This window comes from Argopecten irradians, chromosome 3 (genome assembly GCF_041381155.1).
Source record: "Argopecten irradians isolate NY chromosome 3, Ai_NY, whole genome shotgun sequence".
Classification (NCBI taxonomy): domain Eukaryota; kingdom Metazoa; phylum Mollusca; class Bivalvia; order Pectinida; family Pectinidae; genus Argopecten; species Argopecten irradians.
This window is the reverse complement of record NC_091136.1, coordinates 33437373-33462924: the sequence shown is the minus strand read 5'-3', so window position 1 is coordinate 33462924 and position 25552 is coordinate 33437373. Positions and strand designations below refer to the sequence as shown.

Below are 25552 nucleotides of genomic sequence, written 5' to 3'. Positions count from 1 at the left end.
TATAATGTATAGCTGTGAAAAAAAAATCAGTAAATCATTAGAAAACACATCTTTATGATAAATCATGATTGGGTTGGGCCAACATATTATTGTAAAATCCATCTACATTAGCCGATTACAAAGGGAATTAACTCTCAGGAATAATTTCAATACATGTATGCAATTAGTTGCACAACCTAATCATTTACCTATAAACTTTCATAATGAAATGAGTACAACTGTAACTTCAGAGATGAACAAATCAAAGGATCAAGAAAGAGCATGGTATAAGCACCATGAGATTAAAGTGGTAATGAAAAATATCAGTATTACTTTCTGATAAACCTATTAAATTGGTCATTCTGTAATGACCATTTTTCTCTAAATGCCAAGTAGTATTGTACCCCTGCAATACAGTCACTAGCAACTCTCATACAATGCTTTTCTATCCTCTATCCTAAGACATAGGTCATGCGACATATATCAAAATGAGAAAATTCATGAATAACTAAGTTTTCCATCAAGTTGCTACTATCAGGAGATAGTTCATCGAAAGGGACATGTTCCTGACAATAAAATTTTAAAAGTCCTTATGATTAAAACCATTTTCAAGCAATATTGATAAATTTTGGGGTGTTTTTTTAATGCATAATTTATGAAGATTCATATACATACCTGATAACTACCAGTATTTGCAATAAAAGATGTTTTAGAAAAGTACTATGGCATCAAAACCAAGGTAGGAAATATTGATTAAAACAAAAGGTGATCTGTCCACCTGATTGATCAAATCAGCATGAAATGGACAACAGTGATCTCTACTTTGTACTTGACATCATTTAATAACACCCATAAGAAGATTACAGTAAGATGTTTCAGGAGGTCCAGGGTGTCTAATGGCACTGAGCTAGTTAGCCAGGAAATTGGTATGGCTCAGATAGTCTGTATCTTACTAGGGGGAAATGCATTATTTATAGGTACATGCACCTAATTTTCAAACTAAACAGAGGCTATTAGCTGCCAAAGACACCTAACTATAGTACTATCTTACACCTGTTCAGTATTGTGAAAAGCTGCCAACTTGATCCCCAAACAAAGAGAGGTCTAATCGTACACCTGTAATCTATCACTGTTGGTGAAAATTTAGGAAGCTGCCAACTTGATCCTTTTAGTTTTCTTGGAATTTGATTGAATAAAAGAACTCTATAAAAAGTCTGGTTACAGTTGAAAGTTTCACACACACAGATCTAGGAAAGCCATTTTAAGAGGATTCAGATAGAAAGGGAACTGACCAATAGCAGATGAAGCATATGAACCTACCATAGTGACCATATGCTGACTACTGCATACATATATATATATATTTAAAGGACAGACAAATCACCCAGGAGTTATGGTCACTATAGGCAGGTTTTTGCGTGTTTGTGAAAATTGGCACACACAATATATTTTTGCACTTATGTACAAAACAAACGTGATAATACTGCGGATATTGTGTCGCTATGGTGACAGGTGAGGACGTACCTCAGGTTCCTTTAATTCTCCTTCCTTAATTTTTGCTGGTTTCCATGACAACTACCAAAATTAATTGGTCTATATTAAACACTGCTTGAAAATAAAGATTTCTAGCCAAAATACATCATTTTCAAATATTTCCACATATTTTGAAAGCATTTTAATATTAGCATGATTTACCTTCAACGTTTGAAAAAAAATTTATTTGTTTTTATAATGAATGGATATAAATGTCTTGAGATTTTAAGGTAAATAACGATGGCTGCTTTGATGTGATATTGATTCCTACCTCTATATCTCGTGACTGTGTATCATCATCTCTGTTTCTGGATGGTTTCCATGTCTATCCAACAACACCATAAGCATATTTAATGTAACAGGCTGTCAGAAATTATCAATACGGCCATACCATATATGACCTAATAAGTTCACCCCACATTTGTATTGGGAGAAAAAGGTGGATCCCGTTTGGTGAAAAAAAAACCTGACCTGCTGGTTTACCTCTTTTTGTGAATGATTTCAGTTCTTCAATAAATCAGTTCTGATCAAGTATTTTCCAGAAATAAATTTTTCAGCCTTAATTGAAAGTGTTTTTACATTGTTTCATTTACCAACTCTCTTTCATGATGTTAGTGTAATAATAACGGTACTTATTAGGTCAAATGCAGTACATTTGTATTGCATTTTTAAAATATGAACACATGTCTATACATTTGGATTTAAAAATGAGAATGTGAATTGGAAAATGTACCATTATCTTTGACTAATGTTTGAATGTAAATAAGCATTTAAAAGAACAACAAAATATCAAACAAGACTTTCACATCAAATGAATGTCAAATTGTTTTTTAGACAAATATTTGAATGCATCTGAATGAACAGCATACACTTGTTTGTATGGTGTAAAATCTGTGTTGCCCAAAAAATTCATTTGAATCAACAAACTGAAGCAAACAGAGAAATAGATTACCTCGTGATCATTCTGTGGTTCATTGTCTCGACCTCTGGCCTGTTTCCATGGCTATGTCCAAGAGATACAAACGTGTGTGAGACAATGTCATAGTGAATAGGTGTCAATACCTCCTCTCCTAAATCATAACCCAGCCCACAACCAAATCTTACTTATCACCATCACCACTCAACAACAGAGAACTAACCTTCAAATCAAGCTGAGCCCGAGAAAACTTTCAGCAAAAAATTGTCAAAAAACAAATTAAAATCTTGACAAGGGATTATTCTAATTATACACACTTAATTCATTGAAGAATCAATCTAGTATAATATATAAACTGAGGTATTTTCATATTAGTTCAGTATTGTTATTTTAGTAAAGGTTGTACATAAAGACCATGGCAGAGTTTGGGAACTTGGGACACAAATTATCATAAAATCTAGCAAAGAACTTTTTTTTAGTATACAGATTTGCATTGCACTAACAATAAATGGCAGCTAATAGAATTAACCCCAGTTCACAAGTTGGCATGGAGGAAGGACTTCCTAGAAATACAGAAATCAACTGACAATTTTAGTCAGACAGCCAGTTTCCTTATATTGAAGGATTCCTGGTTCCTGTATATTATTGGCAGTTATGAAGATGGAAAGAGTAGCAGCAGACATCACATTGATAACATGTAATCTTAAGCATTGTAAACATGTTCGCAACTTATTACTTAACCTGTATGTAAAACACATCACAAAACTAAAAATGTATTACATAAGACTCTCCTTTCTCTATCATAGTTATCCTGTCAAAAATATCTTACACAGAAAAATGTGGTGCCTGTGTAAATGAAATGTCGAAGAGGAACTATATATTGTTCAAACAAATTAATTAATGTGAGCTAAAAAAAAAAAAAAAAATGATGTCATACATGACTATTAGAACCACTGTAAGGCAAAGAAGTAAAAGAAATGAAAGCGGTTACAAATGTATTATGAAAGTGTCATGACAATACTAGCAGTAAAATGAAACCTGCTAAATAAAAACCTGTCCACGCTACATCTAAAATACAGTCGCTATATGACCTGCCTCTTACACACAACTATCTAAAGGAAAAACAAACAAAAAGTAGTCAGGTCCGACCACACTACACATACCTCGGACTCCTTAAGTATATCTGTCTCCTTCCATTTGACTGGCTTACCAGTGATCTACAGGTGTGACAAAAGTATATCTCACACCTGGTCTAGGGACAACTTGTTAGCAGAGTTATTTCCCTTCACACTAACTACTCTAAATGGGGATGAAAGTTACCTCCCTTAGGCACATATACTGTTTACAGATTTTGAGTTACTTCCCTTTGCATTTTTGATAAGGACTAGAATGACCTAACTTGCACTATATACACTACATGGTAATAAGAGAGTATATAACCATTGTCTTAAAATAAGTAAATAGTAGAGTTCTACATCTGTATGCCACTTAACCATGGCAGATTTTATGTCCGTGTATAGTCTACATGTTATATATATACTTAAAATAAAAATTTTAATAGGATATCCTCACGAAGCATAAATAGAATAAAAAAAAAGTCTAAGGAAATGACCTTTATGGGTCAATGACTATGATTTGGCATACCTCCATATCTTTGTGGTAGTCATTGTCCTTGACCTTCATGGGCTTCCATCGCTGTGTGTATGCAACAAAGATGACCATCATTTTCTAGTTTATAATATCATCTATCAAATTTCCATATATCTAACATATGTATTTTGAATGAGAAATATTTCTGGGGGAAAAAGGTATATTATAATGTTTCTGTCAAAATGTCTTAATTAATATCAAAATAAGTTGAAATTTCATTAACATTAACAAAGATTAACATATTCAAAATTATCATAAATATATGAAAACAACATGGAAGCAAATAAATTTTCATTCTTTTTTTTTTTAAACTTTTTTTTTTTTTTATATTAAATTTCTATAAATAAATAATATAATGGAATTAAAATCTTGCTCTAAATCTAGCCTATCTTAACGTTTGTATACTGTACACATTAACTGTATTCATCTCATGCACATCTTATATATAAATCATGTATTAGCATACATATAGTGTTCATTCCAAAACTAGCCATCTTATTTGAAGTATATATGACGGTAAACTTATCAAGCAAATAAAAACTAATTTCATGCAGTTTTGTGATAATTCTACAAGTCGATTAATCAAACTTTTATATATCAATGAATTTAATGTTCTATGATAATTTTCAGCTCAGCTATAGTCCTTTGTGTGCATATTTATAAGATCTTTCTATGTGAGCTAAATGTATTAAATTATGAATTAATTTGCAATCCTATATAATTATGTATTATCATTATATTTCCCTATAGCGTGTAATGAAGTTTGACTACAATCTAGTTATAGTTTGCATGCATTTTGACTAGCTCTTTATCTAGTTTTAAGTTATCAAAATTTCCATACATGTACCGGTTTATAAAAATGACGCTAAAATGTAAACCATCACAAATTTAGCAGAAGAAAAAAGAAAAACAAAGCGATTTATTAATACACAACATGATAACTTCAAACTATGAATACAAAACTTTCCTGTTTAATTTATCTGAATTTCAGTTAAATTTTGTTATTTTTTCAAATTATCTAAAATCATCTACATGATTATCTTGTGACTTAAAAATTTAAAAGACCAATTAAACTCCTCAACCCTTCAACCAAATATTCTGTCATCTTACAAGGGAGTTGTGAAATATATTGTTTACACTGGCATGACTGAACATGTCCAATTTGGCCGTCTTTAGATGTTTGAATGTCCATCCTCTATCAAATGGTCATTTCATCAACGTTCATCCTGTACAAAATTCTCGTCTCAATTTGACAAAGAAGCAAGCCATTGTCAACAAAATGAACTTAGCATACAGATAAGAGTATATGTAAAGTGTGCAACTAAGGCATACCTCTACATCTCCTTGAATGTCATCTTCTCGAACCCGGGACTGTTTCCATGGCTACAGATACAAAATTATGTTTTATCAAAAACCATTATACTTACTTTTTTATGGCTGTTCTAATTCTGGAAATTTTTTTGATACATAACACCTTGATAAGCTAAAGACAGTTTTTCCAGTTCATTAAATACTATTACATTGATATTCAAATGAGTTAAACATGACACAGAGAACAATCCAAAAACAACTCCTCTACGCTTAAGTCACCTCTTTGACTTAGCCTGTTGATGATAAAGTTTTCATCATATCGAAAATCCAACGCTGATGCTACAGGACCTTGATCAACATATCTTGATATATTGTGCTAAAAACTCTCATTATGTTGTAACTACAGTTTATTACCAAATTCTTGAAATAGAAGGTTATTCAATATGTAAAATTTTGACTTTAATCTAAGAAACTGCCAATCATTTGCATAAACCTGCAGTACCCTGTCAATATGGTAGTGACTAAGCAAATCATACAGAGAAAGAGAAGAAATAAAACTAGTGTATGATAAAGATATCTGCAGATCAAAAACGCCCTAAATAGAAATACTCCATAAAACTGCTGTTAAAACTGATGAAATAAGAACTTCATTATGCATGTATATAGGGTGTTTTAAAATGAGAAGTTTTGTCAATAAAAGTCATGATGGTAGTAATGATAGTAATTAATGGCATACAGAAAGAGGATGGCTAAATATAGAAATGGAATTCATGTTTATATTTCACAGAGAGTGAAATAATTAGGAGTCTCCAGAGATTTAAACAGGTAAACATGTAGGATCATGTTATTGAAAACCAAGTTTTTCATCAACATAATGCCATATACAATATTAATTAAGATATCTCTGACAATAACAGCCATGACATGATGATAAATTCCTGATTTAATGCGATAAACTCTGCCCTCTGCTATCAATATTCATGAAATCTACCAAATACAACCGATCTGGTTTATAACATCATTGCTTAGTTAATATCTTCAATAAAATATATTATATTGATTATCAGCCAGGCCTTGGGGATTGATTGCTGGGATGCTGAACATGGATTCATCTATCTCGCTATTAAAACGCAATCAACATGCTGGCTCATCCCACTCAAGGGATTAATATTGCAGGGCAGCTCTATAAACGTACAAAAAATAGCACCCGCCATTTCAGGGCTACAGGTGAAATAATGAAGTCAGGTAGGTCACCATAGCAGCTGGTTGTGTTGTGTAAACATGAGGTGGCACCATAATGTTTATGTTATTGGGTTGTCAGGGAGGCCACAAAGTGATCGCCAGCTACCGTCCTCACTGCAGAAATCATCCTAATATCACTATGTCACATAGAACTTATTAGGTAGACAACATTTAATGAGCCACAGAACTTGATTTGTTAACATCTAAAGAAAATTGTTTTCTAACACTTGACTAAATACATAAAGGGGTCCTCTACATGTATGTATATCCCTATATGTTCCACCTCCCCTTTTCAAAGGCCTCAAGTTCACTTAACTTCAATTTTAAATCTTAATTAAATGCAAACTTATGCATAATATATGGTTTCTTTGCCTTACCTTTTTTTTGCAAATTGATTTGTGGCTTACTAATGTGCAATAGTTTTTGTCAATGGCTTGAAATAGGCCCACTCATTTTTCTGATATTGCTTATTGGATAGAAAGAATACAGTGGGCAGGATTCATATCCTTTCATGATGTCAATTTCAATCCGACACCAGAATTATTAATATTTTGTTTATTTAGCCATTTCTGTAAAAATAATTTATTACCACTAAGATAATTTATGTCTGATGTCCAATCCTATTGACATGTTAACATCATATTTTTAATAAAATATATGGAAATTGAAAGGGCTGACTCCAATTTTATAAAATTGAAATACTTAACAAGTTTATAAATAATACATAAGAGATATTTCTTGGGGAAAATAATCTTATAACTTTGTAACAATGCAAGATCTTATTTCAAAATAAATGATTACAAATAACTAAATCAAGTAAATCCTTATCAATGGTTTTAACTAAAATACAATAGGAAATAGGAAAAAGATTATATAAAATAATATATATACAGGTAAATGAACATATTTATAATAAATATCGAAAGCTGACTGACACGTGACTGGCGACATTCATGCAGTGTGCGGGGCATACCTCAGCCTCTTTATGAGGCTCAGTGTCTTTCCCCTTCCATGAAGGCTTCCACTTCTGGCAAAATTGAGATTTCAAAATTTATTATTGATTCCACGCTTGTAACAATTAAATATGTAATATCAGCTTCGGAGGCCATTGTCAATCAATTATTGATGGGTCTGGACAGAACATTATCTATGGGCATTGAATAAATGATTGGTTTTTGTAAATACATATGACAACAAATGACTTTGCTATAAATTGTAAGTGGCTGTCAAAGGTTTTAACATTGTCATTGAATGAAATGCAAACGTATTAATTGAAAATAACCAACTTTAAAGTTTTAAGATATATCTTGTAGTTTACAATAAATAAGGTATTAACTAACTGTACCTCGCTTTCTTTCAGTGTCTCATCCTCTCTTAATCGGAAGGGTTTCAAGGATGGCTAAGGTTGATATAAAAATAATCAATACAAGGATCAAAATTAAAGAGGTAAATAAAATCAAGATCAATCATGGAGATTATAGCTACTAATGGAGAAAATTTCAGACAAAAAATATCTACTGATGGCCGACTTCTAATTCATTCATCTTGTTCCATAAAAGTGAAATAAAAGAAATCTTAATACTGAAAAAGGGAAAATATGATACTGAAATACCTGCAATTAATTTAATGTAGATGGCACATATTATCATGTGAAGTATGACATGTAAATGGTACTGTGTTCCTAATACCTGATCCATTGAATGTGTAGACAACAAGCACAATCTATACAAATACAATTGGCATAAAAACTTAACATCTTGATGAAAAAAAATATCAAGAATTCTGCTGTATGATGAGGGGTGGAAACAAAGAGAGAAAACGAAAGAAAATTACACAAAAAATGTGCACATGACTTCAGATGTATAAAAAAAAATATGGCCGGATTTAATACCAAACAATTGTAAGAGTGTAGGATCTTTTTATGTGATTCTGAATTAACTCGTCTGGACACAACTGAAATATGTAGCGGTACTCACATGACAATACCAAGACAATCGTAATGATCGTTTACAATTCCAATTCATCTCTTAGAAGATAGATAGAATTAGATTTCAAGTAAAACAAGTGAAGATAGATGATATAGAAAGATTTAAGAAGTTTCAAATCAGTAATTGTAGTACAGAGTTTAATTTCTAATAGTACTGGTATAAATAACCATACTATATTCTTACTATCTGGACCTAGTTGCAGAGTTTGGTTTATATATTAGAATGCAAAGTCTTGGTATTATCATGCAAGCCTGTACTTTCCCAGTTCTCAGTGTCCAGACAAGATTTGGCCACAGTTTGGGGAGTGGTCAGCATGCAGTGAGGACATTACCTGGTCCACTTGACCCTCCCTGTTGTAATCATTATCCTTCCCTTTTGTGGGTTTCCATTTCTGTGGTCAACGTGTAAAATAATGGAACATGCAATTTTTTGCGTTACCACAACTTTCATGTAAAGTTTTAAGAATATTTATTGTTGTGTACAGGTAAGACTTGCTCAAAATCAATTCCTAGGTATATACTTTCTAATTCTTCATTCCTTTTCATTCATTTGTTAACATTTGAAATAATAGTGTTTCTTGAAAGTGTTAAACAGTGTAGAAACACATCATTTTATACTTTTGATCATCACTTTACATCTATTAAGACCTACAAACTTTGCCAAGTGAATATAAAAATATCACCTTTTCTGAAAATATATATCGATAATAATATCTGATGAAGAAATAAGTGTATAGCTTGATAATGTACCCTGACACTAAAGCTGGGATCACACAGATGATAAAAGATTAGATATAATAATAAAAGATTATATATGAATTCAAAATAATAAATTATGAAAATAAGAAAGAATATTGATTTTTTTATGATAGATAAAAACATTCAAAACCAGGTACCAGGTAGGTGGGAAGGAAAAACAATTAATTTCCTATTTCAATTTCAACACTTCTCTATTGTTTTATCAATTCTGATTTCAGTACATGTTCAAATTTCAATTATTCTTTTTTAACGTTATCATGATAAAAATAAGTTTGAATGAAGAATGAGGAGAAACTAACTTCAAGTATGTTTGATACTTTGTCACACATTGTTTTCATAAATTTTAGTCTCTATTTTTTTTTCTTTTCTGAGAATGTACTTTACTCAAGATTTTGTATGTTTCTTCAGCTATTCCAGGAACTTTCATAATAACTGACTAAACTAGGACTCAAATCCAAGCGACTGAACTTTACAAGTCTATCTGTAATCATATTGGCCATGTGATATATACCCTTCTCCATCCAAGCTTGTTTGATATCACTTTGATACTTGGCATTCCCCGACATAACCTGACACACCAACTCTCCTTACAAACACTCATCCATTCTGAAGCTGACATAACCTGACACACCAACTCTCCTTACAAACACTCATCCATTCTGAAGCTGACATAACCTGACACACCAACTCTCCTTACACTCATCCATTCTGAAGCTGACATAACCTGACACACCAACTCTCCTTACAAACACTCATCCATTCTGAAGCTGACATAACCTGACACACCAACTCTCCTTACAAACACTCATCCATTCTGAAGCTGACATAACCTGACACACCAACTCTCCTTACAAACACTCATCCATTCTGAAGCTGACATAACCTGACACACCAACTCTCCTTACAAACACTCATCCATTCTGAAGCTGACATAACCTGACACACCAACTCTCCTTACAAACACTCATCCATTCTGAAGCTGACATAACCTGACACACCAACTCTCCTTACAAACACTCATCCATTCTGAACTGACATAACCTGACACACACCCTAAACATCATCCATTTGAGCTACATACCTGAACACACTCTCTACAACTCATATCTGAAGCTGACATAACCTGACACACCAACTCTCCTTACAAACACTCATCCATTCTGAAGCTGACATAACCTGACACACCAACTCTCCTTACAAACACTCATCCATTCTGAAGCTGACATAACCTGACACACCAACTCTCCTTACAAACACTCATCCATTCTGAAGCTGACATAACCTGACACACCAACTCTCCTTACAAACACTCATCCATTCTGAAGCTGACATAACCTGACACACCAACTCTCCTTACAAACACTCATCCATTCTGAAGCTGACATAACCTGACACACCAACTCTCCTTACAAACACTCATCCATTCTGAAGCTGACATAACCTGACACACCAACTCTCCTTACAAACACTCATCCATTCTGAAGCTGACATAACCTGACACACCAACTCTCCTTACAAACACTCATCCATTCTGAAGCTGACATAACCTGACACACCAACTCTCCTTACAAACACTCATCCATTCTGAAGCTGACATAACCTGACACACCAACTCTCCTTACAAACACTCATCCATTCTGAAGCTGACATAACCTGACACACCAACTCTCCTTACAAACACTCATCCATTCTGAAGCTGACACTACATCAATATCATCACAGGTCTGCAGTATGAATTAATAAACAGTTTGATACAATTAAGTATTGGGTAACCAGAATGGCAGATATTAATTCACAACAATGATTTGTCCTTCATATGTACAATCTACCTGCAACCCACATAAACCTGGCTAGCTACCACGCCATCCGTGATATAAGTATATCATTCATATACAGGTAGCTAAAAATATACAGATTTTCCTTTCAAATTCATAACTTTCTATATCTATGATCATTTCCTAGCTATTACAGAAAACATAAGAATTTTCATACAGGTGTTGTTAAAAAAGACATGCTATATTTTCAGTTGCTGTTTTTCCTTGACATGGGCAAACTGAAAGTTAGAAGCACAACAGTAAATGTGCACATGGACACTTCTAATTTGTTGATAATGATGACAACATCAAGAATAGCATGCTTATGATGGCCATGCAGTGCTCACAGTCTGATCATTATATCATAAGGATATACTGGGACTAATTCATTGTAATTTTTAGGTCAGTTGAAACCTTTACAACTTTCTGAAAAGTCCTTTCTCCTGCCATTTGTTTCCTTAATTTCCATCGTTTTAGCTGACGATCATGTATTTGTTCCTTATTTCACCTCTCTCTAGTGTTCCAAACACTGCCATTGTCTTACAAACAATATACCACCATACCTGGGATTGTAAACCTACTACGTTTAAGTCCAACCACACCAAACACTAATTGATCCATATGCAGGTTTTGTAAGTTCATATTTTCCCATTTCCCATTTTTTGATGATGTTCCACAGTACCAAAGTGTACTTTGTTTCAATATTCACCATTCAATACACAAATGTTACATTTTGGTAATTAACCTTTGTCCAAAGCTAAGCTTCAATTTGTTTTTGTCCTAAGGTACTGCCGTTTTGGCTTTGTCTAAGAAATATACCAGGATTACCTGTCCTTGGTTTTTGGTCTGAAAATACTAAACTGTTCTCCCTTTTGATCCTATTTTTAATTATGTCCAAAACAAAACCTGAAAACCGGCACTGTCCCAGGTATCAAAGTTAGAGTGTCACTCTTAGGCTACACAGCGATTTAAAGGAAACCAGACCACAGTGCTTCCTCCAGAAACTCACATCAAACATCCCTTCAACCTTGATATTAATTCAAAGTCAAAGGCAATTACAAGCTTCAATAATTTTTCATTCAAATCAATAAAATTGTAATTTAGATATATATCAGTATTATCATCAAGGCTATTCGTCTTTTATCTATTTAGGTTAGGGAGAAAATTAAAATCAGAAAGAAATTGTTCCATTACAAATCTATTAAATACTGTATGAAGTATACCCAAATGTCTAAGACACAATCTAAAAGTAATAGGTTCCTACATTGACACACAATCCTGAGGTGGTACCTATATCACAACAAAAACACATCTACAGGCCTATCAGTGATACCAGACACCAAAAAAGATAGAGGATACCTATAATCTGTTGTTAACAATCAGAAACCAGAAAGACAAACCCAAGAGAGTTTCCATCACAGCTAGAAAGTTTAGACAGAGAAACAAAGTCAAAGATGACAGCTACTGAGGTTTTATTTAAGGCAATCAAATGTGTGTCAACTACCATTCATTTTACCAAATCACCATGACAACAGAAAGTGTGTGCTAGCCAGCAGCTGCAGCAGGATCCAAATTCTTATCTCTAAATAGTTAACCATTTCTATTGATTAATCAATAACCTCTAAAATGGAACAAGCATGCAATAGTTAGTGTATTCTAGTATTAAGTTGATTATTATATCATAATTAACCCATATACATTCAAATATTTAAAATTTGACAACAAAAATTGACACCTATTATATTGATATATGATTCTCACTTTGATGAATGAAAATTATTCCACCTGCAGCAGTTACCGCTGTCTGTCAGAAACCATAGTAACCACTGACCCCAGGAAATCACACACTACTATATATTTACACCAGTAATAGCACACAACCCATGCAGTTTAAACACAACACTAAATACAAGTACACCCGTACTGTTTAATTCAACACTGTAAAGTTACAATTTATTTTATATTCATCAAAAATGAAAAAAATATAATATTGTTATCGTTGATTAATAAAGAAAATTCATCATTTAAGATTATAGTTGCAAGAAAAGTAGGAACAAGAGTCCTTTCTACACTACAGAAGACATGCAGATATAAATATAGGTTACATAGAAATCCTGGCTATATATAGACCAGGGCCGAGGGTTTGGCAGGATACCCAAAGCCCCAAAAGGTACCAATCCACGGGGTAAAGCATGGATTCTCTTTACTCTCAACTTTCTATGAAATAATACTGATGCTAATTGTATGACTTCTGTAGCTAAAACTATTGGATACTGACCTTATTTCTAAAGTACGGCAAATTCTGTAAATTTCAAACAAACAAAATAGAGGCTAATAATTTTACCTCAACATTTTATAAATAATTTTTGCAGAATTTTTTCTCAATCTCTGATGGTAATGCCAAGTCAGTGTTATTTTGTGTAACATTATCCAGATCACACCTCGACAACAAGTGTGTCCGGGTCAAAGTTCAACCCAGTGCTAAGGTAATTGGTAGAAGGGTGGAGGAGGGTTAGAGGTATAGGAAATTACAGGAGTTTTTGTCACAAAAAAATGTATGCTTATATTTCCAAAGTATTAAGTATCTTGAACGATAATCATTAAAGCAACATATAGTTATAATTAATCATAATTCTATTTTTTTCCTTCATTTATTTCAAATACTCCAAATCATGTCTGTAAAATCAGTGTTACAAATTTCAAAGACTCAGATATTTTTTTTTTTTACTTTAGGAGTTTTTTTTTTAATAATCTGTGTTGTTTTGTTTTACCTCATATAACATGAACAAAATGTCAAACAAGCCAAAATTGAAAATTTAAAGATTTGTTTCTAAGTAGCTCTTGGAGGTGTGAAAGTATGGGAACACAAGCAAACCAGTGATTCAACAATCCAATAATATGGTGACCATCGTGCATGATAAATCCTGCTCTGACTGGAAATTTCACTGACTTATTCACAAATCCCCAAATAAATCTGATACATATTTAGAGTTGACAAGTTTCAGATAATCAATTACATTTTTCGGTTGTTTTTTTTTAAATAAAAATTCTAATATATTTTTTAGAGCAAGATTTTAATCACACTCAAGAATATGAACATAGCTACTTAGTAATGAAATGATTCTGCTTCTAACAATACAGCCAAACAGTGCTTCTAGTGCCAGAAAACACGCCACTCACATGATTGCTCGTTCTAGATGCCTGTTTCTTGCGATCATTCTTTCGTTGGCTTGTTTCAAGTAGCGACGTCATACCGTCCAAGTATTTATGCTGTAACAACTCCTCACACGTCATACGTTCTGCGGGGTCCATCTTCAAACAATTCTGTACACAAAAACATTTCATTTGATAAATTTATTCTAGATTTTATTTTTGTTTAGTTCTGTTGGAATGCTATCAATAGTGATGGTCATTTTATACAGAATAGTCTGTCTGTATACAACATAATGTTTAAGTGACTTGATGCTAGTTTTCAAACATCTGTTTATTCCTGATTAAGATTTTCTCCTTTAGATAATATGGATCTCATTCATTTTATAGTGTTACCTTACTGAAGCAAGCTGCTATTATAAGGCATTTCCCCTTAGAGCAAAACTGTTATCTTTGAATTTTACGAACACAAACTTCTGTATGTTTGAATATCTGATATTCTACTACATCTGTTGGCTATACAGTTACAGCCTTTAGTAAACAAATTAATGTTAATGTTTCACTTAAAGGAAAACTTTTGTACTTGCCTTCATAAAATCCAGGGCATTTGAAGAAATCCTGGGGAATTTGTTTTCCAAGGGCTCGTAATTCTAAAATAAAACAATCCTTCCTGATCAACCATGATAGCAGCTCTAATTTCCAGATTTTCAGTATTATTTCATATTAGAAGACCTTTTCAACATTACTGTCATCTAGTTTTTTGTTTTTATTGAAGGAATTCAATTGAACCTGGTGCAATTTTTGACTACCTTTTTCTCGACAAGCTACTGGGCCATTATCATACTCCAAGGTCACTTTGTTGCTAATTCTGTTTGATAAAACAAGTTTATAATAAAAATGGCCATTAAATACTTGCCTCTGGCTCTACATTTGGAATTTCTAGTCCTTGGAAAAATATATTTGAAGAAAACGCAGATTTTTGTGTAGGTATCAAGTCCCCTGCAACATAAAAACATAACTTACACTCAATCACTCATTTAGTGTTTGAAAACAAACTAATCATTTGTATAATTTATGAAATTATATTATGACAACACACAAGCATATCTATGATTGTATAATATATAATCAAAACATATTTTAGATATACAAACCTAGTGTCTTTTTAATCAGGAAGATTTGGTCCAGGTCTGATTTTCCTGGCCATAGTGCCTGCCCTGAGAGTAACTCGGCAAAAACACAGCCGATGGCCCATACGTCTACAGGAGGTCCATATTTCGGATCCCCTACAAGTAGTTCTGGTGCTCGGTACCATCGTGTTGCTACATAATCTGTGTACTCATCTAATGGCCCCGCTATCAACAAAAAATTAAACATTAAAAAATTCTTTAGTTATAATTTATTTGCAACCCAAAAACTTCAAAATTTCCATGAAGAAAATATTTCATCCATATTTCAATTTCAAGACTACTTAAAGAAGAATTAATTAATATAGTAGTTTTTACATCATCAAAATGATCACTTGCCTCTTGTGTTTTCAGGAAAATTCTTAATTATCATTAACCATACACATCTGTTGAATATTATCAGATTTCCAAGTCAATTTACAGAGTTACATGTTTCCGACATAAATGAAAGTGATGAGCACTGACAAACATTAGAAATCGTTTGTTTTTGTTCGGAGTGTTTGGAGCCTCCAAGGCTATGCAAAATGTTTTGAATGAAGATGCAAAAATGAGGTTTTTTAGTAAATATTTTTACCCAAAATAAAACTGAAAAACATACTTGCACACTATACGCATGTGCACAAAAATACGGTACTTACTTAGGACTCTAGCGAAACCAAAGTCACAGAGTTTCACTTGTCGCTCTGTAGACAGCAAGATGTTTTCAGGCTTAACATCTCTGTGTATACACTGCAAAGGAATCATGACAGGTTATTATATATCTATATAGGTAAATCCAACATTACAACACTAATAATTACGGGGATTGAAAGTAATATCACAGTAGTGAGGATCGAAGAAGTACCATCAAAGAATGGTAATTGACTATTGGATAATTGAAAACAGGAGTCTCTTGACATGATCAATATGGGGCAATTCCTACAGTCTGGAAAAAAAGTTTGTCGAATATTTGGGTCAATATACCTTTTATCAAGATACCCTAGAACACCAACATGTTCACATAGATTATAAACAATGCTTGAAAAACAACAGTTTAAGTAAGAGAATTTTATATGCTTACATTTCGACTGTGACAGTAATTGACAGCTTCTAACGTCTGACTTACAATCTTCTTTACCAAATCCTCATTCACACTGGAAATATATAAAGGTTTAAAAACAATTAGCATATGCTACCTTTCAATGTGTAAATTTATCTACCTCGTCTTGTTGATAAAAAAAACAATACTTTGATAAAAAAACAATACTTAACAATTTCTGGTTCAGTAAAATCATGTTAAATAGCATTAAAGGGTATACTTCAATTAATGAAAACAATATGACCAAAAGATAAATATATCTCATTAAAGAAAACTTTAAAATCTTATACCTGGTAGTACTAAATAAATAGAGTTATATTCAACCAAAGACATTGCTAATCAAATGTTAAACACTTTCTATGATGTTGAAGTATGGTGTTCACCTTAAAAAAATTGAATATATATAGGGATTGGATTTCGTTTTTATGTTAACCATGCTTGTATGGAGCAATTCCTCTAAGAATATATTCTATTGGGCGCGTTAGCGCCCCATATTGAATATATTCTTAGAGGAATTGCTCCATTCAAGCATGGTTAACATAAAAACGAAATCCAATCTTTATATATATTCAATTTTTTGACTGTGGATTATTAGCGGTGCATGTTTTATAATACACATGATTAAATTCTCAAAGAACAAAGACAAGAGGATATGTTTATAACTGACTGATCGTAGGACGAATATAGGCACAGAGGTAATGTTTACATTTGACACCCATCATTTTTAACAAAAATGAAAGCACGTCCCCCCTGTCAGGATATTTTTCCGGTATATATTGTTTACATTTTTCCAAAATTCTATGAAAAACAACAATATACACGTAATGTTGCGTCAAAATGTAAACAAAGCCATGTGTTTCTTTTTAAAAAAAGTAGTCCTTTTACGTTGCACAGAACATTTCCTTACGCAAGTTCAAAGTTCAATGTTACCATGGTAAACAAAATCGGCTAGTATTAGCGTATAGTGACCAAGCCTAGCAAGTGTAAATATATACATGTAGTAAGTGACCTTTGACCAACAGTCCTAGAAAATAATGCAAACATGAGCTCAACCTGTTATGCAGTATGTCAATAATTTTGACTATAATCAGCCAAAAGGAGCTTATCACACACAAATGAAATTTTTAATTTTAGTGACAATAACCTTGACTTTTAGACTTTTCAAATTGATCCCAAACAAACTCTTTCTATAAGAAGGATGTCCATAAAACTAAAGTCTGATCTACCCAAAAGGACTTTATCAGAAGGAAATTTTACACAACATATCTATATTTGCTGCACTAAGTGCTGTTGGCATTCCTACTGGTCAGTAAAATTTCACCTTTGTAAAACAGGCTACACTTACACAAAGAAATTTTAAACAGCTTGTTCATTTTAAAAGTCCACTATTTCAATGAAAAGCCAAATATATTATTGATACATTCGTTAATGAGTATTCCAATAAGATAACCTATTATTTCTCAAAATCCTTTAGTATCAATAATTGATATTTTTTTAGTCCTTTCGAATTTTAAAACGATGATGACCTTCCATAATCTATTATCAAGGAAAACTTTGGACACATTCCTTTTTTCAAAGTATCTCATTTAAATTGATTAATTACATGCCAAAAGAGGTTAAAAGGTACATTATTTACTATCAACTATCACCCTGTACCAACTGTATTATATACATAAAAGTCTAAACATTAACAATATCTCCTCTCAGGTGGCCAACATTAACAATTATTGCTAACAGAATTCAATGCTTTAGATTTGTTTTGATTTAAAATTGCAGCTGGTTCTGTGGAAAAAAAACCATGTAAAATTAGACCGTATTATTTAACTTTATTCCCTAAGGTCAAACTAATAACTACCATTAAGACAGACATTATTCATGGTTTTTCTATCACAGTCTGTGATTTATTTCTTTTTTATCCAATATACAGTGATGGCTTTTCATATTTATTTTCGATTAAATAACACATAAAAATAAATGTATCAATAGTTTAAAAGGACAACACTGTCAATGTTTGGTACCTACACTTGGTGAGTTATTTTAGGTAGGCATGCACGTAATATATGTTTATCTGATCAAAGTAGACAGAGCTATGTTTGCTGGTGAAATTATTATACACTTAAGAACAAAACGGCATTTGTTTCATTTGTAATATGAACCTTCAATGATTACCGTTTGACTCGTTCATGTGGAAACAACATACCTGACAGAACACTTAAGAGATTTCATGTCTGATGTCCTGTCAATATATTACATTGTAAACTGGTTTAAAGGTTGACACAAAACCATATTACCAATTGGTCTGTACAGTTCATTCTGACGCCAACCATATACCCCGTTAATAAAGGAATTCTAGATGTTTTTTTTTTTTAAATATTTTAACATTGGAATTTGTACTTAATGTTAACTTACCCCCTCGGGTATCTGTCAAGCTCATGTAGCACCGTGTGATCCACATACTCAAACACTAGATGTAGACGCTTCTTTCTTCTGAATACCTCTATCAGATTTACAAGATTAGGATGTTTCAGTTGCTGAAAGAAACAATCAAATACATAATATAGATCCTCATTTCTTATACAGATCAAGTATTTACCATTAATTGTTAATTGTTATAAGGGTATTAAAAAGGTATATAACAATAATTTAAAAGAGGACGGTAGTACACTTAGAGATTTGTAGTACAGCTATTCTATATAGCTATACTTGAACAGTTCTGTATACGTATAACTAGTGCACCTGTACACTTAAACACAAATCTGTATACTACACCTGAACAGAGATCTGAAGTACACCTGTACACTACACTTGAACAGAGATCTGAAGTGAACCTGTACACTATACTTGAACAGAGATCTGAAGTGCATCTGTACACTACACTTGAACAGAGATCTGAAGTGAACCTGTACACTACACTTGAACAGAGATCTGAAGTGCATCTGTACACTACACTTGAACAGAGATCTGAAGTGCATCTGTACACTATACTTGAACAGAGATCTGAAGTGCATCTGTACACTACACTTGAACAGAGATCTGAAGTGAACCTGTACACTATACTTGAACAGAGATCTGAAGTGAACCTGTACACTACACTTGAACAGAGATCTGAAGTGCATCTGTACACTACACTTGAACAGAGATCTGAAGTGAACCTGTACACTATACTTGAACAGAGATCTGAAGTGAACCTGTACACTTTACTTGAACAGAGATCTGAAGTGCATCTGTACACTATACTTGAACAGAGATCATCATCTGAAGTACACCTGTGTGCTACATTTAAAAAGAGCAGTAGTACTGTACACTTGTATGCTGTACACGTAGTACAGACTACACCTTACAATACTGCAGACTTGAACAAAGATATAAGTACATATATATGTACACTTGAAGAGAGATACGAAGGGCACCAATACGCTCCACTAAGACAAAGATCTGAAGTGCACCTGTACATGATATTTTACTTCTTGAACAGAACTGATGTACTCACGTACATTACACTTGTACATGTACAGATATCAGAAATAAACATGTATCCTGATCTGAAGTTCACCTGTACACTACACTTATTATGACAGAGATCTGAAGTACACCTGTACCACTTACCTGAAGTATACATGAACACTTATCAAAACAGAGATCTAAAGTGTGCAAATGTAAACTAATTGTGCCAGATCTGAAGTGCACATGTATATTAATTAAGACAGAGATCTGGAGTGAATCTATACATTGATCAAGACCGAGATCTGAAATACACGTGTACACTAATTAAGACAGAGATCTGAAGTATACATGAACACTTATTAAGACAGAGATCTGAAGTGCACCAGTACACTACACTAATTAAGACAGAGATCTGAAGTGCACCAGTACACTACACTAATTAAGACAGAGATCTGAAGTGCACCAGTACACTACACTAATTAAGACAGAGATCTGAAGTGCACCAGTACACTACACTAATTAAGACAGAGATCTGAAGTGCACCAGTACACTACACTAATTAAGACAGAGATCTGAAGTGCACCTGTACACTAATTAAGACAGAGATTTGAAGTGCACCAGTACACTACACTAATTAAGACAGAGATCTGAAGTGCACCAGTACACTACACTAATTAAGACAGAGATCTGAAGTGCACCAGTACACTACACTAATAAAGACAGAGATTTGAAGTGCACCAGTACACTACACTAATTAAGACAGAGATCTGAAGTGCACCAGTACACTACACTAATTAAGACAGAGATTTGAAGTGCACCAGTACACTACACTAATTAGGACAGAGATCTGAAGTGCACCAGTACACTACACTAATTAAGACAGAGATCTGAAGTGCACATGTACACTACCAGGGTTCTCCTTAAAAGCTGGATGCCGGCAAAAACAGCTGTTTATTTCCTTGTTTACAACCGGCTATTGATATTGATCACCACAAGGGCATGTGGCCCCATACCACCTATTATCAATTTTCAACCATCTATTAAAAACTTAGTGAGAACCCTGACTACACTAATTATGTACACTAAATAAGACAGAGATCTGAAGTGCACCAGTACACTTATTAAGACAGAGATCTGAAGTGCACCAGTACACTAATTAAGACAGAGATCTGAAGTGCACCTGTACACTAATTAAGACAGAGATTTGAAGTGCACCAGTACACTACACTAATTAAGACAGAGATTTGAAGTGCACCAGTACACTACACTAATTAAGACAGAGATTTGAAGTGCACAAGTACACTAATTAAGACAGAGATTTGAAGTGCACCAGTACACTACACTAATTAAGACAGAGATTTGAAGTGCACCAGTACACTAATTAAGGCAGAGATCTGAAGTGCATCTGTACACTACACTAATTAAGACAGTGGTCTGAAGTGCACCAATACACTACACTAATTAAGACAGTGGTCTGAAGTGCACCTGTACACTACATTAATTATGTACACTAATTAAGGCAGAGATCTGAAGTGCACCAGTACATTACACTAATTAAGGCAGAGATCTGAAGTGCATCTGTACACTACACTAATTAAGACAGTGGTCTGAAGTGCACCAGTACACTTATCAAGGCAGAGATCTGAAGTGCACATGTACACTAATTTAGACAGAGATCTTAAGTGCACCACTTCACTTATTAAGGCAGAGATCTGAAGTGCACCTATTAACTATACTAATTAAGACAGAGATCTGAAATGCACCTGTTAACTACACTAATTAAGACAGAGATCTGATGTGCACCTGTACACTAATTAAGACACAGATCTGAAGTGCACCAGTACACTACACTACTTAAGACAGAGATCTGAAGTGCACCTGTACACTAATTAAGACAGAGATCTGAAGTGCACCTGTTAACTATACTAATTAAGACAGAGATCTTAAGTGCACCTGTTAACTACACTAATTAAGACAGAGATCTGAAGTGCACCTGTACACTAATTAAGACACAGATCTGAAGTGCACCAGTACACTACACTAATTAAGACACAGATCTGAAGTGCACCAGTACACTACACTAATTAAGACACAGATCTGAAGCGCACCTGTACACTAATTAAGACACAGATCGCAAGTGCATCTGTACACTAATTAAGACAGAGAACTGAAGTGTACATGTATACTAATTAAGACATAGATATGAAGTGCATCTGTACACCAATTAAGTCAGAGATCTGAAGTGCATCTGTACCACTGACATGAAGTACACAGATGTACACTAAGAGATCTAACTTTATACATGTACACTAATCAAGACAGAGATCTAAAGTGCATCTGTATGCACACTACACTAAAAAAAAGATCTGAATTACACATGAACCTCGATCTGAAGTGCACCTCTACCATCATCTTAAAATAACGAGTTAAAGCAGAAAAATATCTATGACAATATTAGACAAAAATTCTATCTATATCAAAATAACATTCTTATTAAACACACCTTTAACATTCTGATTTCTCGCATTGCTATCTTCTTGATAAGTGGGTCGTCTTCTGATTCCACAAATCTTTTGATGGCCACAATAACGCCAGTCTCTTTGTTTCGGCACTTGAACACGACGCCATATGAACCCTCCCCAATTCGGGTGAGCTTCTCATACTTCTCCATATTTCTTCTTACACCAAATGTACATGTAGACTTTAGTTCACCAATTGAAATCTTGTGTATATATAGTTTGGCTTTACAGGAAGGCTATCATTTACACAACAGGCACTTTTTGTAAATTATAAATCAACAGTAACAAATGTAGACCACAAGGTTCCAAGGCTAATTGACTAGTATCTAATGAAGTTCTCGTGACGGTTTATGGTACAACAACAACAAAATGGCTGCCAATATTATGAACTGAAGGGTAGGTCTATAAAACGATGTTTTAAAATGTAAATGACTATGAAGCACGGAAATTATGTGTGTGAATGATAACACAGTGTGACGATTCTCTGTAAGAACTTAACTGTTGATGAAATGAATGTGCAGTAACCCTGAAATACGACGAAATAAACCAGTTTCACAAATGACACAAGACAACCTGTCAAAACTATGTCATGTCCGTCAAACCATTCCGCTTGTGTATGCCTAGAACTTTGTTAACACTGAGTTCTTAAGGTTTCCTTTATAAACGATGTCCATCTAGAAATCATACACACTATCTCCAGTCTTCATTTTGCTTCGTATTTGGACGTATCTGTTATTTTCCGCGGCCATTGTGAATTCCTTGGTTCGTCGCCATAATGCACGCACTACAATCTTCATACGCACTTTTTTCTAACTTATTAAAAAAGAATGTTGTAATAAATATATTCACAGCACTAGATGCTTATATCATGTAAAATTAGTATAAGGGTACCAAATGTAAATTAAAACTTTAAAAACTATGAGTTTCGTCAAGAATCTTGATGCACTATTTTCTTTCAACGGGCTCATTGTTTTGGTTCAAAGGTTATACCTATAGCAACGAAGACCACGTGATCAAAACAGTTTTATCAGGGCACCTGCCCTTGTCGTAATTTATCATCGTTAGAAATCTACCTGTTTTTACTTCCCGTAACAGAAATGAATAAACCGCCATTGTGAAGTGTCCAAAAGTTGAACCTACTTTAACATTGATGACTGATGAACATAAACTGTAACAATGTTATATCTTAATTTTACTATATAAATTGAGTCAGGCGGAACGTTAGGGCTATATACATGTACTGTACTACAAATGAGAACATATATAACAATGTGTGTTTAAGCATGCAAAATATACAATAAACGAAATAAAAAATCTCAAATGTTCTTAATTTATATCACATATTAAAAGTAATAGTTATTGATATTAAACTATCATAGAAGACATAGTAAACGGGCGATCAAATGTACAGATCTATACATTCCTACAAGTACAGTTCATGTACTTAAAATTAGAATTTATAATTTTGAAATAATCATGCACGATTTAATTGGTGTAGAAAACAAAGCCAACATAATGTTTATTTCAAAAATAAATATATGTATTCAAACTTTGCTTTAAATATGGCAAGCCATTATAAAAATTAGTATAACTTCGTTTATATCATAATTGCTATGAAATATTTTTATTGGAAAATGATAATTTAATATTATTATTATTATGCAATTAAATTTTTTGCTTGTTTTAGAAACTAACAAAACATCTATAGATATTTAAAATTATAAGAAATACAACTTAGAGTTACTGGGTAATTATGAAACATTTTATAGTATCTAAACATGCAAAAGAGGAATACCGCGTTAGACGATATCCCACACAATTTTTTAAACTGTACATATCAACAGTGTATTTTGCGATGAACTAGTACTAGGCTAATGGCTTAAATAAATTATACAGATTGTCATGCAATGGTGTAGCTTTGATGTAGAAATATGGAAAAAATGTATAAAGATCTGTGCAAACGTTGCCAGTTATGTTATTTAAAAGTATTTTCAAATTTTGTTTCTTTTGCGACTTCGAAAATGTTAAAAAATAAAATAAAATTGTTTTCTTTAAATACAAAAAAAAGAAAGAAGATAGTTAAACGGATGACACTTTCACGAGGTCGAACAACCTTATAATTTATGATGATCATACTTTAAGAAATTATATCATTTTTTTTTACTAAATATAATGTGATTTCAAAAGTAATCGACAGTGAAACATCGGCATGCATGGTTTTACAAGCGATTATCATATAAACTTAGCTTTTCTTTCATTCTTCAGGTGCCCAAACAGAACGATGTGTTGAAATAAGAATAGAAAACATTTAGCAGTTTTTATTTGAGTCAGTAAAGAAATCGAGAACAAGATGGGCGATTTAAAATGTAATCGACAGTGAAACATCGGTATGCATGGTTTTACCAGCGATTGTCATATAAACTTAGCTTTTCTTTCATTCTTCAGGTGCCCAAACAGAACGATGTGTTGAAATAAGAATAGAAAACATTTAGCAGTTTTTATTTGAGTCAGTAAAGAAATCGAGAACAAGATGGGTTTAACAAGACTGGTCTTTGTGGATTTATTTAGCGTTTGGTACGATACTTCGAGAAGCCATTGTATATTGTTTATCTATAATTGGCTGATATGATGTTGATGGACGCAATAAATAAATTATTTGTTGCCAAGTTCATTAGTCCGTAAATATAGAAGCATGTGTGTGGTCTTGACCTCGAGGGTATTTTGAAGTTCAGTGTTCTGTTTGTGCTGTTGGCCAATAAATTGTCTTTGTAAATAATTGCTAAGTCATACGTGAAGTTGTGTAGGGCATGGATTGGGTGATATAGTGAAGTTTAAATGTCGGTCAATAGTATCGTTATTAGCGTGATATGTAAAGGTTATTAACCCTGATGGCAGTCAATTAAACAGCGAAAGTGGCCACTGTATAACACCAGGAGCCAATCACGGTGAGGACATAACTACCACTATACATTGAAATAATTAC

At 33.2% G+C, this 25552-nt stretch overlaps 1 protein-coding gene across 31 annotated transcripts in view; it reads right to left on the bottom strand.

The window, feature by feature from the left end:
- LOC138318311 (cyclin-dependent kinase-like 1) overlaps positions 1–23380 on the bottom strand; it is a 29380-nt gene extending 6000 nt beyond the window's left edge. Inside the window, exons 1-18 of one of the 31 annotated variants that reach the window (XM_069260539.1) lie at positions 22554–23380; positions 19016–19137; positions 16589–16661; positions 16167–16257; positions 15496–15696; positions 15258–15340; positions 14929–14991; positions 14372–14515; positions 13470–13493; positions 7977–8030; positions 7605–7658; positions 5411–5461; positions 4920–4943; positions 4073–4123; positions 3592–3645; positions 2465–2515; positions 1784–1837; positions 1504–1554 (exon numbers count right to left, since the gene is read on the bottom strand). In XM_069260539.1, the coding sequence (XP_069116640.1) occupies positions 1504–1554; positions 1784–1837; positions 2465–2515; positions 3592–3645; positions 4073–4123; positions 4920–4943; positions 5411–5461; positions 7605–7658; positions 7977–8030; positions 13470–13493; positions 14372–14515; positions 14929–14991; positions 15258–15340; positions 15496–15696; positions 16167–16257; positions 16589–16661; positions 19016–19137; positions 22554–22721 (1413 nt within the window). In that variant the 5' untranslated portion in view covers positions 22722–23380. The remainder of the gene's footprint in view (positions 1–1503; positions 1555–1783; positions 1838–2464; positions 2516–3591; positions 3646–4072; positions 4124–4919; positions 4944–5410; positions 5462–7604; positions 7659–7976; positions 8031–13469; positions 13494–14371; positions 14516–14928; positions 14992–15257; positions 15341–15495; positions 15697–16166; positions 16258–16588; positions 16662–19015; positions 19138–22553) is intronic. The other 30 variants (XM_069260540.1, XM_069260542.1, XM_069260543.1 and 27 more) reach the window with 30 other exon arrangements.
- Between the last annotated feature and the right edge of the window lie 2172 nt (positions 23381–25552).